This window comes from Platichthys flesus, chromosome 13, assembly GCF_949316205.1.
Source record: "Platichthys flesus chromosome 13, fPlaFle2.1, whole genome shotgun sequence".
Classification (NCBI taxonomy): Eukaryota; Metazoa; Chordata; class Actinopteri; order Pleuronectiformes; family Pleuronectidae; genus Platichthys; species Platichthys flesus.
In genome coordinates this window covers 2041859-2058654 of record NC_084957.1, presented here as the reverse complement: position 1 = coordinate 2058654, position 16796 = coordinate 2041859, and the positions used below count along the sequence as shown (strand labels likewise).

General features: G+C 42.6%; 5 protein-coding genes across 5 annotated transcripts; all 5 read left to right on the top strand.

Annotated features, from left to right (window-relative positions):
- Nucleotides 1–1160: 1160 nt before the first annotated feature.
- On the top strand, nt 1161–1968 carry LOC133967350 (gamma-crystallin M3-like). Its single transcript, XM_062402759.1, has 3 exons — nt 1161–1208; nt 1312–1554; nt 1643–1968. Exons 1-3 carry the CDS (start codon nt 1176–1178, stop codon nt 1919–1921), a joined length of 555 nt encoding a protein of 184 aa, XP_062258743.1. The 5' UTR covers nt 1161–1175; the 3' UTR covers nt 1922–1968.
- A 1540-nt stretch (nt 1969–3508) lies between these two features.
- LOC133967692 (gamma-crystallin M3-like) lies at nt 3509–4266 on the top strand. Its single transcript, XM_062403303.1, has 3 exons — nt 3509–3553; nt 3657–3899; nt 3988–4266. The coding sequence occupies exons 1-3, from the start codon at nt 3521–3523 to the stop codon at nt 4264–4266; spliced, it is 555 nt and encodes a 184-aa protein (XP_062259287.1). The 5' UTR covers nt 3509–3520.
- Nucleotides 4267–5852: 1586 nt separating this feature from the next.
- LOC133967691 (gamma-crystallin M3-like) lies at nt 5853–6676 on the top strand. Its single transcript, XM_062403302.1, has 3 exons — nt 5853–5897; nt 6001–6243; nt 6332–6676. The coding sequence occupies exons 1-3, from the start codon at nt 5865–5867 to the stop codon at nt 6608–6610; spliced, it is 555 nt and encodes a 184-aa protein (XP_062259286.1). The 5' UTR covers nt 5853–5864; the 3' UTR covers nt 6611–6676.
- Nucleotides 6677–8217: 1541 nt separating this feature from the next.
- Nucleotides 8218–8976, top strand: LOC133967696 (gamma-crystallin M3-like). The gene is made up of 3 exons (XM_062403306.1): nt 8218–8262; nt 8365–8607; nt 8698–8976. Exons 1-3 carry the CDS (start codon nt 8230–8232, stop codon nt 8974–8976), a joined length of 555 nt encoding a protein of 184 aa, XP_062259290.1. The 5' UTR covers nt 8218–8229.
- A 1580-nt stretch (nt 8977–10556) lies between these two features.
- LOC133967695 (gamma-crystallin M3-like) lies at nt 10557–11340 on the top strand. The gene is made up of 3 exons (XM_062403305.1): nt 10557–10601; nt 10704–10946; nt 11035–11340. The coding sequence occupies exons 1-3, from the start codon at nt 10569–10571 to the stop codon at nt 11311–11313; spliced, it is 555 nt and encodes a 184-aa protein (XP_062259289.1). The 5' UTR covers nt 10557–10568; the 3' UTR covers nt 11314–11340.
- Nucleotides 11341–16796: the final 5456 nt, after the last annotated feature.

Here is a 16796-nt window from a genome sequence, read left to right as displayed (position 1 = left end):
CTAACATATTTTAGGCATCTAAATTATTAGTGGTACAATTAATATCACAAATCGTGAATGAATACACAGTTAGCGTCAACAAGGATGCTACAATAAATTGGTTCAAGCTAGTGACGTCTTATTCCTGGTTTCAAAACCTGGATGAACATCTACAGCATCTGAGACACTTTGGAAAACTGTGACTTCAGAGGCGTCGTTGTGGTTGAGCCGTGAACAGGAGCCACAAGGAGCCTTTAAGTCATTTATACGATTAACAGGCTACAACTACAGTTTCACACAACATTAATAGAAAGGACGTGATACATATAAATACATATGTAAACATAAACTAAAAAAGATTAAATGTGATAACTTACCCTGTTGAGCTTCTTTGTTCTCGAGCCAATGGAAGCATGAAGCAAGCTGATGTTAGTTTGGTATCGATGCATCGTAGTCATAAACATTACTCTCATTAGGTCTAGATGACGATTTGTATGATTAAAAGCTGAAACAATAAAAATTCTGTTTCAGAAACAATGAGCTAAGATGAACTACCACGCAAAACACTGAAGCAAAAGGGAGCCATTTACGAAACTAGCTAATGAACGTCACTTTGTCCCACACAAGCACTAACTTCCTGCTTCTGATTCTCATGTGACTGAACTGACCAATAGGAAGCCAGAAAGGCCCCAGAGGCAGATTCAACAAATCACTACAACTGTATTCCAAATGTTAACAAGTAAAAGTATAAATCATATATGTGTAAACGTAGATATGTAAATAACTTCACTGTAAAGTTTCATTAACACATGTTTGTTGTCGATGCAACATTTGATCCAATAAAATTTCTCTCATTACATTTTGTTTTCCTGTTTGTAAGATGCTGAAGAAAAAACTACGAACATTTAGTTTCACGCTCCTTGAACATCAGGCACATATTTGAACTAAGAGAACAATTAGCATATTAATGAGCTATTTACCGACCGTGATGTGTAAGTCGTTCATTTGACAGAAGCTAATATGAGCCCTTTCATCCTCTTTTTACTCAAATCTGTGTTCTAGAGGCTTCACTGAGTTGATGAGTAAGGGGTTCTCTGAGGGGGGCCACTAGTTCTGTCCATCCAGTCAGGTATAAAAGGAAAGGGTTAAACCATGGTAGTCAGTCAGTAGCGTCGTTAAACACATCCACAGCCAACATGAGCAACACCGGCATGAACATGAGGGGAAAGGTGCTTCTGATCAGCTTTTTTAATAAGCTGAAAACTACTTATTTTTAATTTCACCTATCTCCTGTTTTTTACCATCTAACTTTTATGACTTACTTTTTTCCAGATCATCTTCTACGAGGAGAAGAACTTCCAGGGTCGCACCTATGAGTGCATGAGCGACTGCTCCGACATGACCTCCTACCTGAACAGGTCCCACTCCTGCAGGGTGGAGAGCGGCTGCTTCATGGTCTACGACCGCCCCAACTACATGGGAAACCAGTTCTTCATGAGGAGGGGCGAGTACTCCGACTACATGAGCATGATGGGAATGAGGGAGTGCATCAGGTCTTGTCGCATGATCCCCATGGTAACTACGCCGTCCACTGAATATTACTAAGTAGAACTTCTACAGCTCTGATATTTTTCTGAAGTGCATCTTTCTTTCGGCTCTCCAGCACCGTGGTCAGTTCAGGATGAAGATCTACGAGAGGGAGAACTTCGGCGGTCAGAGCAACGAGCTGATGGACGACTGTGACAACATCCAGGACCGCTACCGCATGTCCGAGTGCATGTCCTGCCACGTGATGGACGGCCACTGGCTGATGTACGAGCAGCCCAACTACAGAGGCAAGATGATGTACCTGAGGCCCGGAGAGTACAGGAGCTTCAGGGACATGGGCATGAGCGGCACCAGGTTCATGAGCATGAGGCGCATCACGGATTCCTGCAACTAAAAGTTCACTCAATGTTCAATGTCTGTAGCAAATGCCACTAAATAAAGAAAATGCTGCACTAAATGATTTCTTATGGAGCTTACTGCCTTGTCACTAGATTGTTCACTACCATACACTAATAAATGATGGGTCATTGAACTCAACATATTCATTGTGCTGTGTTTTTAGTTTCGTGACACATTTGTCTTTACAATTTAAAGATCAATTCAACACACAAAGGAACCATAAACCTTCAGAGATGAACAATTAAATGAGATGTAGGCTTTTAATTTGTCAAAGAAAAAAAAAAGGTTTACGTGTCTGACACATTTTAGGCATTTAAGTTATTAGTCGTACAATTTATATCATAAATCGTGAATGAATACACAGTTAGCTTTGTCAACCATGCTACAATAAATTGGTTCAAGCAAGTGACGTCTTGTTCCTGCTTCAAAACCTGGATGAACATCTACAGCATCTGAGACACTTTAGAAAAATGTGATTTCAGAGGCGGCGTTGTGGTTGAGCCGTGAACAGGAGCCACAAGGAGCCTTTAAGTCATTTATACGATTTACAAGCTACAACTACAGTTTCACACAACATTAAAAGAAAGGACATGGTAAATATAAATACACATGTAAAATAAACTAAAAAAGATTAAATGTAATAACTTAACCTGTTGAGCTTCTTTGTTCTCGAGCCAATGGAAGCATGAAACAAGGTGATGTTAGTTTGGTGTCGATACAGCATAGACAATAAACATTACTCTCATTAGGTCTAGCTGAAGATTTGTATGATTAAAAAGATGAAACAATAAAAATTCTGTTTCGGAAACAATGAGCAAAGATGAACTACCAGACAAAACACTGAAGCAAAAGGGAGCCACTTACGAAACGAGCTATAGTTGGTTGAACGTGACAGTTCGATGCCGGGCAGTTGGATCACTCTTAACCTGAATAAACAGCGGGATGAAGACAGGTGACGTCTTCAGTCGAACGTCACTTTCTCCACACAAGCACTCACTTCCTGCTTCTATCGCTCATAACTGAATTGACCGATAGGAAGCCAGAAAGGCCCCCAAGGTAGATTCAACAAATCATTACAACTGTTGTCCCGATGTTAACACGAAAATTTGTAATTTTAATATTTGTTTAAACGAGTAAATGTATAAATAATATATGAGTAAATATACATATGTAAATAACTTCACTGTAAAGTTTCATTAACTCGTGTTTGTTGTCGATGCAACATTTTATCCAATAAACATTTCTCTCATTACTTCTTGTCTTCCTGCGTTTTTAGGATGATGAAGAAAAAACTACAGAAATTTAGTTTCACGCTCCTTGAACATCGAGCACATATTTTAACTTAGAGATTAATTAGCGTATTAATTAAGTATTTACAAGCCGTGATATGTAAGTTGTTCATCTGACGCAAGCTATTATGAGCCCTTCCACCCTCTTTTTACTCAAATCTGTGTTCTAGAGGCTTCAATGAGTTGATGAGTAAGGGGTTCTCTGAGGGGGGCCACTAGTTCTGTCAATCCAGTCAGGTATAAAAGGAAAGGGTTAAACCATGGTAGTCAGTCAGTAGCGTCGAGTGAACACATCCACAGCCGACATGAGCAACACCGGCATGAACATGAGGGGAAAGGTGCTTCTGATCAGCTTTTTTAATAAGCTGAAAACTACTTATTTTTAATTTCACCTATCTCCTGTTTTTTACCATCTAACTTTAATGACTTACTTTTTTCCAGATCATCTTCTACGAGGACAAGAACTTCCAGGGTCGCACCTATGAGTGCATGAGCGACAGCTCTGACATGACCACCTACCTGAACAGGTCCCACTCCTGCAGGGTGGAGAGCGGCTGCTTCATGGTCTACGACCGCCCCAACTACATGGGAAACCAGTTCTTCATGAGGAGGGGCGAGTACTCTGACTACATGAGCATGATGGGAATGAGGGAGTGCATCAGGTCTTGTCGCATGATCCCCATGGTAACTACTCCGTCCACTCAATATCACTAAGTAGTACTTCTACAGCTCTGACATTTTTCTGACGTGCATCTTTCTTTCGGCTCTCCAGCACCGTGGTCAGTTCAGGACGAAGATCTACGAGAGGGAGAACTTCGGTGGTCAGAGCAACGAGCTGATGGACGACTGCGACAACATCCAGGACCGCTACCGCATGTCCGACTGCATGTCCTGCCACGTGATGGACGGCCACTGGCTGATGTACGAGCAGCCCAACTACAGAGGCAAGATGATGTACCTGAGGCCCGGAGAGTACAGGAGCTTCAGGGACATGGGCATGAGCGGCACCAGGTTCATGAGCATGAAGCGCATCACGGATTCCTGCAACTGAAAGTTCACTCAATGTTCAATGTCTGTAGCAAATGCCACTAAATAAAGAAATTGCTGCACTAAATGATTTATCATGGAGCTTACTGCCTTGTCACAAGAATGTTCACCACACAGTAATAAATGATGGGTCATTGAACTCAACATATTCAGTGTGCCGTGTTTGTAATTCCATGACACATTTGTCTTTACAATTTAAAGATCAACTCAACACATAAAGGAACCATAGACCTTCAGAGATGAAAAATTAAATATGAAATGAAGGCTTTTAAATTGTCGACGTACAAAAAAGGTTTACGTGTGTCTGACACATTTTAGGCATCTAAATTATTAGTTGCACAGATTAATATCACAATTCATGAATGAATAGAGAGTTAGCTTTGATAACCAAGCTACAATATATTGGTTCAAGCTAGTGACGACTTGTTCCTGCTTCAAAACCTGGATGAACACCTACAGCATCTGAGACACTTTGGAAAACTGTGATTTAAGGGGCGGCGTTGTGGTTGAGCCGTGAAGAGGAGCCACAAGGAGTCTTTTAGTCATTTATACGATTAACAACCTACAACTACAGTTTAATACAAAATTAATAGAAAGGACATGATACATATAAATACAAACATAAGCATAAACTAAAAGATAAAATGTAATAACTTACCCTGTTGAGCTTCTTTGTTCTCGAGCCAATGGAAGCATGAAGCAAGTTGATCTTAGTTTGGTGTCGATGCATCATCGACAATAAACATTACTCTCATTAGGTCTAGCTGACGATTTGTAAGATTAAAAAGCTAAAACTATAAAAATTCTGTTTCGGAAACAATGAGCAAAGATGAACTACCAGACAAAAACAGTGAAGCAAAAGGGAGCCACTTACGAAACTAGCTATTGTCGGTTGAACATGACATTCGATGCCGGGCGGTTGGATCACTCTTAACCTGAATAATCAGCGGGATGAAGAAAGGTGACGTCTTTCAGTCGAACGTCACTTTTCTCCACACAAGCACTCACTTCCTGCTTCTGGCTCTCATGTGACTGAACTGACCAATAAGAAGCCAGAAAGGCCCCAGAGGTAGATTCAACAAATCATTACAACTGTTTTCCTGATGTAAACACGTAAATGTTTAAATAATATATGTGTAAACATGTAAAAGTATAAATAATATATGAGTAAACATACATATGTAAATAACTTCACTGTAAAGTTTCATTAACTCATGTTTGTGGTCGATGCAACATTTGATCCAATAAACATTTCTCTCATTACATCTTGTTTTCCTGTTTGTAAGATGCTGAAGAAAAAACTACGAACATTTAGTTTCAGGCTCCTTGTACATCGAGCACATATTTGAACTAAGAGAACAATTAGCGTATTAATGAGCTATTTACCGACCGTGATGTGTAAGTCGTTCATTTGACAGAAGCTAATATGAGCCCTTTCATCCTCTTTTTACTCAAATCTGTGTTCTAGAGGCTTCAATGAGTTGATGAGTAAGGGGTTCTCTGAGGGGGGCCACTAGTTCTGTCCATCCAGTCAGGTATAAAAGGAAAGGGTTAAACCATGGTAGTCAGTCAGTAGCGTCGTTAAACACATCCACAGCCAACATGAGCAACACCGGCATGAACATGAGGGGAAAGGTGCTTCTGATCAGCTTTTTTAATAAGCTGAAAACTACTTATTTTTAATTTCACCTATCTCCTGTTTTTTACCATCTAACTTTTATGACTTACTTTTTTCCAGATCATCTTCTACGAGGAGAAGAACTTCCAGGGTCGCACCCACGAGTGCATGAGCGACAGCTCCGACATGAGCACCTACCTGAACAGGTCCCACTCCTGCAGGGTGGAGAGCGGCTGCTTCATGGTCTACGACCGCCCCAACTACATGGGAAACCAGTTCTTCATGAGGAGGGGCGAGTACTCCGACTGCATGAGCATGATGGGAATGAGGGAGTGCATCAGGTCTTGTCGCATGATCCCCATGGTAACTACTCCGTCCACTGAATATTGCTAAGTAGTACTTCTACAGCTCTGACATTTTTCTGACGTGCATCTTTCTTTCGGCTCTCCAGCACCGTGGTCAGTTCAGGATGAAGATCTACGAGAGGGAGAACTTCGGTGGTCAGAGCAACGAGCTGATGGACGACTGTGACAACATCCAGGACCGCTACCGCATGTCCGAGTGCATTTCCTGCCACGTGATGGACGGCCACTGGCTGATGTACGAGCAGCCCAACTACAGAGGCAAGATGATGTACCTGAGGCCCGGAGAGTACAGGAGCTTCAGGGACATGGGCATGAGCGGCACCAGGTTCATGAGCATGAGGCGCATCACGGATTCCTGCAACTAAAAGTTCACTCAATGTTCAATGTCTGTAGCAAATGCCACTAAATAAAGAAATTGCTGCACTAAATGATTTATTATGGAGCTTACTGCCTTGTCACTAGATTGTTCACTACCACACAGTAATAAATTATGGGTCATTGAACTCAACATATTCATTGTGCTGTGTTTTTAGTTTCGTGACACATTTGTCTTTACAATTTAAAGATCAATTCAACACACAAAGGAACCATAGAACTTCAGAGATGCAAAAATAAACATGAAATAAAGGCTTTTAATTTGTCGAAGTACAAAAAAGTTTACGTGTGTCTAACACATTTAAGGCATCTAAATTATGAGTTGTACAGATTAATGTCACAAATCGTGAATGAATACAGAGTTAGCTTTGATAACCATGCTACAATATATTGGTTCAAGCTAGTGACGTCTTGTTGCTGCTTCAAAACCTGGATGAACATCTACAGCATCAGAGACACTTTGGAAAACTGTGATTTCACAGGCGACGTTGTGGTTTAGCCGTGAACAGGAGCCACAAGGATCCTTTAAGTCCTATATACGATTAACAAGCTACAACTACAGTTTAATACAAAATTAATAAAAAGGACATGATACATATAAATACATATATAAGCATAAACTAAAAGATAAAATGTAATAACTTACCCTGTTGAGCTTCTTTGTTCTCGAGCCAATGGAAGCATGAAGCAAGTTGATCTTAGTTTGGTGTCGATGCATCATAGACAATAAACATTACTCTCATTAGGTCTAGATGACAATTTGTACGATTAAAAAGCTGAAACTATAAAAATTCTGTTTCGGAAACAATGAGCAAAGATGAACTACAAGACAAAACACTGATGCCAAAGGGAGCCACTTACGAAACTAGCTATAGTCGGCTGAACATGACGTTAACATTAATTAATCTTAATCTTTTAATCGATGCCAGGCGGTTGGATCACTCTTAACCTGAAAAAACAACAGGATGAAGACAGATTACATCTTTCAGTCGAACGTCACTTTTCTCCACACAAGCACCCACTTCCAGCTTCTGATTCTCATGTGACTGAACTGACCAATAAGAAGCCAGAAAGGCCCCAGAGGCAGATTCAACAAATCATTACAACTGTTGTTCAGATGTAAATATGTAAATTTAAAAGAATACATGTGTAAACATGTAAATGTAGAAATAATATATGAGTAAACATACATATGTTAATAACTTAACTGTAAAGTTTCATTAACTCATGTGTGTTGTCGATGCAACATTCCATCCAATAAACATTTCTCTCATTACATCTTGTCTTCCTGCGTTTGTAAGAGGATGAAGCGAAATAAGAACATTTTGTTTCACGCTCCTTGAACATCAAGCACATATTTTAACTTAAGAGATGAATTAGCTCACTAATGAGCTATCGTGATGTGTAAGTCGTTCATCTGACAGAAGCTTATATGAGCCCTTTCACCCTCTTTTTACTCAAATCTGTGTTCTAGAGGCTTCACTTAGTTGATGAGTAAGGTTTTTTTTGAAGGGGGTCACTAGTTCTGTCCATCCAGTCAGCTATAAAAGGAAAGGGTTAAACCATGGTAGTCAGTCAGTAGCGTCGAGTGAACACATCCACAGCCAACATGAGCAACACCGGCATGAACATGAGGGGAAAGGTGCTTCTGATCAGCTTTTTTAATAAGCTGAAAATAACTTAGTTTAATTTCACCTATCTCCTGTTTTTTACCATCTAACTTTTATGACTTACTTTTTTCCAGATCATCTTCTACGAGGAGAAGAACTTCCAGGGTCGCACCTACGAGTGCATGAGCGACAGCTCAGACATGAGCACCTACCTGAACAGGTCCCACTCCTGCAGGGTGGAGAGCGGCTGCTTCATGGTCTACGACCGCCCCAACTACATGGGAAACCAGTTCTTCATGAGGAGGGGCGAGTACTCTGACTACATGAGCATGATGGGAATGAGGGAGTGCATCAGGTCTTGTCGCATGATCCCCATGGTAACTACTCCGTCCACTCAATATATCACTAAGTAGTACTTCTACAGTTCTGATATTATTCTAACGAGTAACTTTCTTTCGGCTCTCCAGCACCGTGGCCAGTACAGGATGAAGATATATGAGAGGGAGAACTTCGGTGGTCAGAGCAACGAGCTGATGGACGACTGCGACAACATCCAGGACCGCTACCGCATGTCCGACTGCATGTCCTGCCACGTGATGGACGGCCACTGGCTGATGTACGAGCAGCCCAACTACAGAGGCAAGATGATGTACACGAGGCCCGGAGAGTACAGGAGCTTCAGGGACATGGGCATGAGCGGCACCAGGTTCATGAGCATGAGGCGCATCACGGATTCCTACAACTAAAAGTTCACTCAATGGTCAATGTCTGTAGCAAATGCCACTAAATAAAGAAATTGCTGCACTAAATGATTTCTTATGGAGCTTACTGCCTTGTCACAAGATTGTTCACCACACAGTAATAAATGATGGGTCATTGAACTCAACATATTCATTGTGCTGTGTTTTTAATTCCATGACACATTTGTCTTTACAATTAAAAGATCAACTCAACACACAAAGAAACCATAGACCTTCAGAATGAAAAATTAAATGAGATGTAGGCTTTTAATTTGTCAAAGTAAAAAAAAGGTTTAAGTTTCTGACACATTTTAGGCATCTGAGTTATTAGTGGTACAATTCATATGAAAAATCGTGAATGAATACACAGTTAGCTTTGTCAACCATGCTACAATATATTGGTTCAAGCTAGTTACGTCTTGTTACTGGTTTCAAAACCTGGATGAACATCAAGAGCATCTGAGACACTTTGGCAAACTGTGATTTCAGAGGCGGCGTTGTGGTTGAGCCGTGAACAGGAGCCACAAGGAGCCTTTAAGTCATTTATACGATTAACAAGCTACAATTACAGTTTAATACAACACTAATAGAAAGGACATGATACTTATAAATACGTGTATAAGCATAAACTAAAAGATAAAATGTAATAACTTACCCTGTTGAGCTTCTTTGTTCTCGAGCCAATGGAAGCATGAAGCAAGTTGATGTTAGTTTGGTGTCAATGCATCACAGACAATAAACATTACTCTCATTAGGTCTAGCTGAAGATTTGTACGATTAAAAAGCTGAAACTATAAAAATTCTGTTTCGGAAACAATGAGCAAAGATGAACTACCAAACAAAACACTGAAGCAAAAGGGAGCCACTTACGAAACTAGCTATAGTTGGTTGAATGTGACGATTCGATGCCGGGCGGTTGGATCAATCTTAACCTGAATAATCAGCGGGATGAAGACAGGTGACGTCTTTCAGTCTAATGTCACTTTTCTCCACACAAGCACTCACTTCCTGCTTCTGTCGCTCATGTGACTAAACTGACCAATTAGAAGCCAGAAAGCCCCCAGAGATAGATTCAACAAATCATTACAACTGTTGTTCAGATGTAAACATGTACATTTAAAAGAATACATGTGTAAACATGTAAATATATAAATAATATATGAGTAAACATATATATGTAAATAACTTCACTGTAAAGTTTCATTAACTCATGTTTGTTGTCCATGCAACATTTTATCGAATAAACATTTCTCTCATTACATCTTGTCTTCCTGCGTTTGTAAGATGAAGCGAAAATAAGAAAATTTAGTTTCACGCTCCTTGAACATCAAGCGCATATTTTAACTTAAGAGATGAATTAGAACATTAATGAGCTATTTACCGACCGTGATGTGTAAGTCGTTCATCTGACAGAAGCTAATATGAGCCCTTTAACCCTCTTTTTACTCAAATCTGTGTTCTAGAGGCTTCAGTGAGTTGATGAGTAAGGGGTTCTCTGAGGGGGGCCACTAGTTCTGTTCATCCAGTCAGGTATAAAAGGAAAGGGTTAAACAATGGTAGTCAGTCAGTAGCGTCGAGTGAACACATCCACAGCCAACATGAGCAACACCGGCATGAACATGAGGGGAAAGGTGCTTCTGATCAGCTTTTTTAATAAGCTGACAATAACTTAGTTTAACTTCACCTATCTCCTGTTTTTAACCATCTAACTTTTACCACTTACTTTTTTCCAGATCATCTTCTACGAGGAGAAGAACTTCCAGGGTCGCACATATGAGTGCATGAGCGACAGCTCCGACATGAGCACCTACCTGAACAGGTCCCACTCCTGCAGGGTGGAGAGCGGCTGCTTCATGGTCTACGACCGCCCCAACTACATGGGAAACCAGTTCTTCATGAGGAGGGGCGAGTACTCCGACTACATGAGCATGATGGGAATGAGGGAGTGCATCAGGTCTTGTCGCATGATCCCCATGGTAACTACTCCGTCCACTGAATATCACTAAGTAGAACTTCTACAGCTCTTATATTTTTAAGACGTGTAACTTTCTGTCGGCTCTCCAGCACCGTGGCCAGTACAGGATGAAGATCTACGAGAGGGAGAACTTCGGCGGTCAGAGCAACGAGCTGATGGAAGACTGCGACAACATCCAGGACCGCTACCGCATGTCCGACTGCATGTCCTGCCACGTGATGGACGGCCACTGGCTGGTGTATGAGCAGCCCAACTACAGAGGCAAGATGATGTACATGAGGCCCGGAGAGTACAGGAGCTTCAGGGACATGGGCATGAGCGGCACCAGGTTCATGAGCATGAGGCGCATCACGGATTCCTGCAACTAAAAGTTCACTCAATGTTCAATGTCTGTAGCAAATGCCACTAAATAAAGAAATTGATGCACTAAATGATTTATTATGGAGCTTACTGCCTTGTCACAAGATTGTTCACTACCACACAGTAATAAATTATGGGTCATTGAACTCAACATATTCAATGTGCTGTGTTTTTAGTTCCATGAAACATTTGTCTTTAAACTTAAAGATCAACTCAACACACAAAGGAACCAGAGAACTTCAGAGATGAAAAATTAAATGAGATGTAGGCTTTTAATTTGTTAAAGTAAAAAAAGGTTTACGTGTCGGCCACATTTTAGGCATCTGAGTTATTAGTGGTACAATTAATATCACAAATCGGGAATGAATCCACGGTTAGCTTTGTCAACCATGCTACAATATATTGGTTCAAGCTAGTGACGTCTTGTTACTGGTTTCAAAACCTGGATGATCATCTACAGCATCTGAGACACTCTGGAAAACTGTGATTTCAGAGGCGGCGTTTTGGTTGAGCCGTGAACAGGAGCCACAAGGAGCCTTTAAGTAATTTATACAATTAACAAGCTACAATTACAGTTTAATACAACATTAATAGAAAGGACATGATACATATGAATACATATATAAGCATAAACTAAAAGAAACAATTGAATAACTTACCCTGTTGAGCTTCTTTGTTCTCGAGCCAAGGGAAGCATGAAGCAAGTTGATCTTAGTTTGGTGTCGATGCATCATAGACAATAAACATTACTCTCATTAGTTCTAGCTGACGATTTGTAAGATTAAAAAGCTAAAACTATAAAAATTCTGTTTCGCAAACAATGAGCAAAGATGAACTACAAGACAAAACACTGAAGCAAAAGGGAGCCACTTACGAAACTAGCTATTGTCGGTTGAACATGACGGTTCAATGCCGGGCGGTTGGATCACTCTTAACCTGAATAAACAACAGGATGAAGATGGATGACGTCCCACACAAGCACTCGCTTCCTGCTTCTGACACTCATGTGACTGAACTGACCAACAAGAAGCCAGAAAGTCCCCAGAGGCAGATTTAACAAATCATTACAACTGTTTTCCCGATGTTAACACGTAAATGTATAAATAATAGTGCTAATAATCAAGTTAATCACATCAATAGGCTGTGATTAATCATGATTTATCACACAATTAAATATTATTTAATACTATTTACAAGTATGGCGTTTGAATAAAGAAATGTATAAAAAACTGGTTAGGTCTTTTTTAAACTTTATTTTACATCTCAGGCAATTAGAATACCTTAATTCACTGAACATCTACATCCATAAAATGTTAACTTAATTAGCAGACCACCTCATCAAGTACAAAAAAAAACTGCTTACCTGTAAATAATTTGTAAAATGTAAAATTTTACCCACATGACTTTTTCATTGAGTTGGCTTAAGGTTTAAAAAGAAAATGAATGCCATGGTGTCTTTGAAGAAACAAAGTAAACGGTCCCTTTTCAAACTCTACAATAAATAACATGACTTCATACTTTTGAACTTTTTCTATAAGTGGGGTGTTATGCCGAGGTAGTTATATTTGCTTACTGATGTCCAGTGGTCTACTGTCAGTGCAATAAATTGCCAAGATGGCGGCGCGTGCACAACGTGAGGCTCAGTGTCTTCCCAAATTTGTTTCTGTCCGTCCACTCAGAACAGTCTTGCGAATACTGTCTACAGCCAACAGGATCTTTTAGACATCGGATCTTGTTCTTCTACCCACTCTTTCGATGGTTCAAGTTTCATTCCCGAGATCGTCAGAGCTATCGAGGCTACCAACCCGGAGACGCCGACCGGAAGTGCTCACAGGCAGCGTCGAGATCGTAAACAAAGACGGGGGAAGAGAGGTGGGCTAAGCTAAAGCTAAAGCTAACTCCTCACCGGCTATCTCTAACGAGCCTTTTCCTCGCCAATGTTCGGTCTCTGGCGAACAAAATGGTCGAGCTGCAAGCTGCGGATCCCCACACACAAATGGATTATGGACTTCAACATCATGATTATCACAGAAACATGGCTCAACAGCAGCGTTCTCGACAGCGCCATCGAGCTAATGGGGCGCTACCTCCTCCGGGCGGATAGAACAGCTGATGACTCCAGTAAGACCACAGGTTGGGGCCTGTGCATCTATGTGAACAAAGCCGTTCAGGCCACACTGGACTCCCACACGGACATTGACTCCTATGCCTCTTCCGTTCTGGACTTCATCAACACCAACATCAACGTATCACTACATTTCCTAACCAGAACCAATGATGAACAAAGAGGTCCGCCTACTGCTGAAGGCACGAGACATCGCTTTCAGATCAGGCCTACAGTTCACCCAGGGCTGACCTGAAGAGGGGCATCAAGAAGGCAAAGCACTGCCACACGCTAAGGATTGAGGAGCACTTCAAGAAGAACTCCGACCCCCGACATATGTGGCAAGGCATTCAAGCTTTAACTGACTACAAACCCACCAGCACATCCCCCCAAAACAGCGATGACTCATTCCTTGACGAGCTTAACAGCTTTTATGCTCGCTTCGACAGGGACAACCAGGAGGCGGCTATATTCCGACCGGCGCCGTGGAAGGCTGCTGTGTCTCGCACTCTCCCACAGCTCTGCTCTTTTTTTTTTCTATCTTGTTATTTATTCCACTTATTTTTTATCATGCACTCTGGTAAAGCAAGCCCTATCATCATATATGATAGAGAACAACTTCTGTCCATCTGTTTGACGGTAAAAAACACTTTTTCACCGCCACCGACAACAAACAAAGGAGACGGGACATCAAGTTTTGTAACGTGATGGTTTTCACAGAGACTTGGCTCGACCCCTCGATCCCGGACTCCGCCATTGTTCCCGAGGGGGTCTCCATTCACCGCCAGGACCGGACAACAAACTCAGGTAAGAGCAAGGGAGGGGGTGTCTGCTTCATGGTGAATAATCTGTGGTGCTCTGATGTGAGGATTATTTCTTCAGGCTGTACTCCGGACCAGGAGCACCTCATGATCAGATGCCGACCTTATTACATCCCGAGGGAGTTTACATCGGTCATTCTAACAGCGGTGTACATCCCGCCCAGCGCCGACACTAACCAGGCACTGGACGAGCTGCATGCAGTGATCGACAGGACAGAGACATCACGGCCCGAGGCTGCGTTTATCGTGGCAGGGGATTTTAACAACGGCAAGATGAGGAAAGTCCTGCTGAGTTACTTCCAACACATCAGCTACCCGGATCATGTATAAACATGTTTACACTCCCTTCCGGGGTACGTATAAGGCCCTCCCCAGTCCCCCATTCGGCAAATCAGATCACGTTTCCGTCCTGCTGCTGCCTTCCTATAGGTAGAAACTCAAGCGTGACAGACCGGTGACTCCTACTATTCAGCAGTGGACCGATCAATCAGACTCGGTTCTTCAGGACTGCTTCAGCACAACGGAGTGGTGCGTGTTCCAGGATGATGACATCAACACGTACACGGATGCGTCATCTGCCATCGATGGTCTTACCCAGGATTACAGTAAAAACATTTCCCAACCAGAAGCCCTGGATAATGGTGACGTCCATGCTAAACTCAAAGCACGGACTGCTGCCTTCATCTCGGGGGATCTGGAGGAATACAAGAAATCCATGTACGCGCTCCGGAGTGCTATTAGCAGTGCTAAGAGACTCTTCAGGAACAAAGTGGAGTCCCATTACAAGGGCTCCAATACTAGGAACATGTGGGCCGGACTGAGAACCCCCTCAACCGGATCAACACATGCAAGGCACCTGGACCTGATGGGATCCCCGGCCGAGCTCTCAAAGTGTGTGCAAATCAGCTGGCAGATGTGTTCACATCTTCAACCTGTCACTGCTCCAGTCTGTAGTCCCTGCATGCTTCAAGAAGACAATCATTGTCCCTGTTCCCAAAAAAAAAAAAATCATCTGCCTGAACGACTACCGCCCAGTAGCACTCACTTCCATCATCGTGAAGTGCTTTGAGCGGCTGGTCCAACCATTCATCACCTCCTCCCTCCCTGACTCTCTGGACCCTCTTCAGTTTGCCTACAGGTCCAATAGGTCGACTGCAGATGCCATCTCCCTCACCCTCCACACTGCCCTCTCCCCCTCTCCCGCTGTTCATCGACTACAGTTCAGGATTCAACACCATCGTGCCCCTAAAGCTCGTCACCAAGCTCAGAGACCTTGGGCTCAACATCGCCCTCCGTGAGTGGATACTGAATTCTGGGTTCTCAGTCCTCTCCTGTACTTCCAGTTCACGCATGACTGCGTGGCCACCCACAGCTCCAACACCATCGTCCAGTTTGCTGATGACACCACTGTCATAGGCCTGATCACTGGCAACGATGAGAAGGCCTACAGAGAGGAGTCAGAGCCCTGACATCTTGGTTCCAGGACATCAACCTCCATCTCAACGTCAGCAAAACGAAGGAGCTGATCGTGGACTACAGGAAGAGACGAGGAGAAGAACATGACCTCCTCTCCATCAATGGGGCTACGGTGGAGCAAGTCAGCAGCTTCAAGTTCCTCGGGGTCCACATCACTGATGACCTGACCTGGACCCATCACACAGACTCCATCAGGAAGACGGCCAGACAGCGGCTCTTCTTCCTCCCCAGGCTACGGAAGCTCCACATGGACTCCAGGATTCTCTGCAACTTCTACAGATGCACCATTGAGAGCATCCTGACTGGCTGCATCACCGCCTGGTATGGCAGCTGCACCGCCCTGAACCGTAAGTCTTTACAGAGGGTGGTGAAGTCTGCCCAGCACATCACCAGGACAGCGCTACCATCCATAAAGGACCTCTACACCCAGCGGTGCAGGAAGAAGAGCAGCCGGATTATTAAAGACCCCTTTCACTCCAGCCATAAACATTTTTGCTTGCTGCCACCTGGCCGACGGTACCGCAGTATCCGGGCTCGAACCACCAGGCTCAGAGACAGTTTCATCCCCCAGGCCATAAGACTTTTAAACTCCTCTCCGTGACATATCTGCATATTGCACTTTTGTGGTTTTATTTTCTCCTCAGTTGTTTATATATATTTACATATATATACATTATTTTCTTATTTTAAATTTTGATATTCCATTTTATTCTATTTTATTGTATAGGTTGTAATTACTGGAGCATTGTTAGAAGAGAGCCTGAGACTCAAGCATTTCACTGCCAGCGACTGCTTACTGTTACTGTTGTGCATTTGACAATAAAAATCTTGAATCTTGAATCTTGAATCAAGGCTGTGCTCGCTACAGACCACCAGCCCCTCACAGTCTCCTCCATCGACGTGTGTGCTGCACTGAGCAGGATCAATGCACGTAAGGCTGCAGGCCTTACATCTTGAAGATGGCGGCGCGTGTAGACGCAGCGACCACTCGCGCTCCCAACAAAGCGGTGTTTTGTTTATTTAATAAGTGTTTGTCGGAATTTTTCCGTGTTCGTCTCGTCTGTTTGCGTCGGATTATGAGTACAGTCAA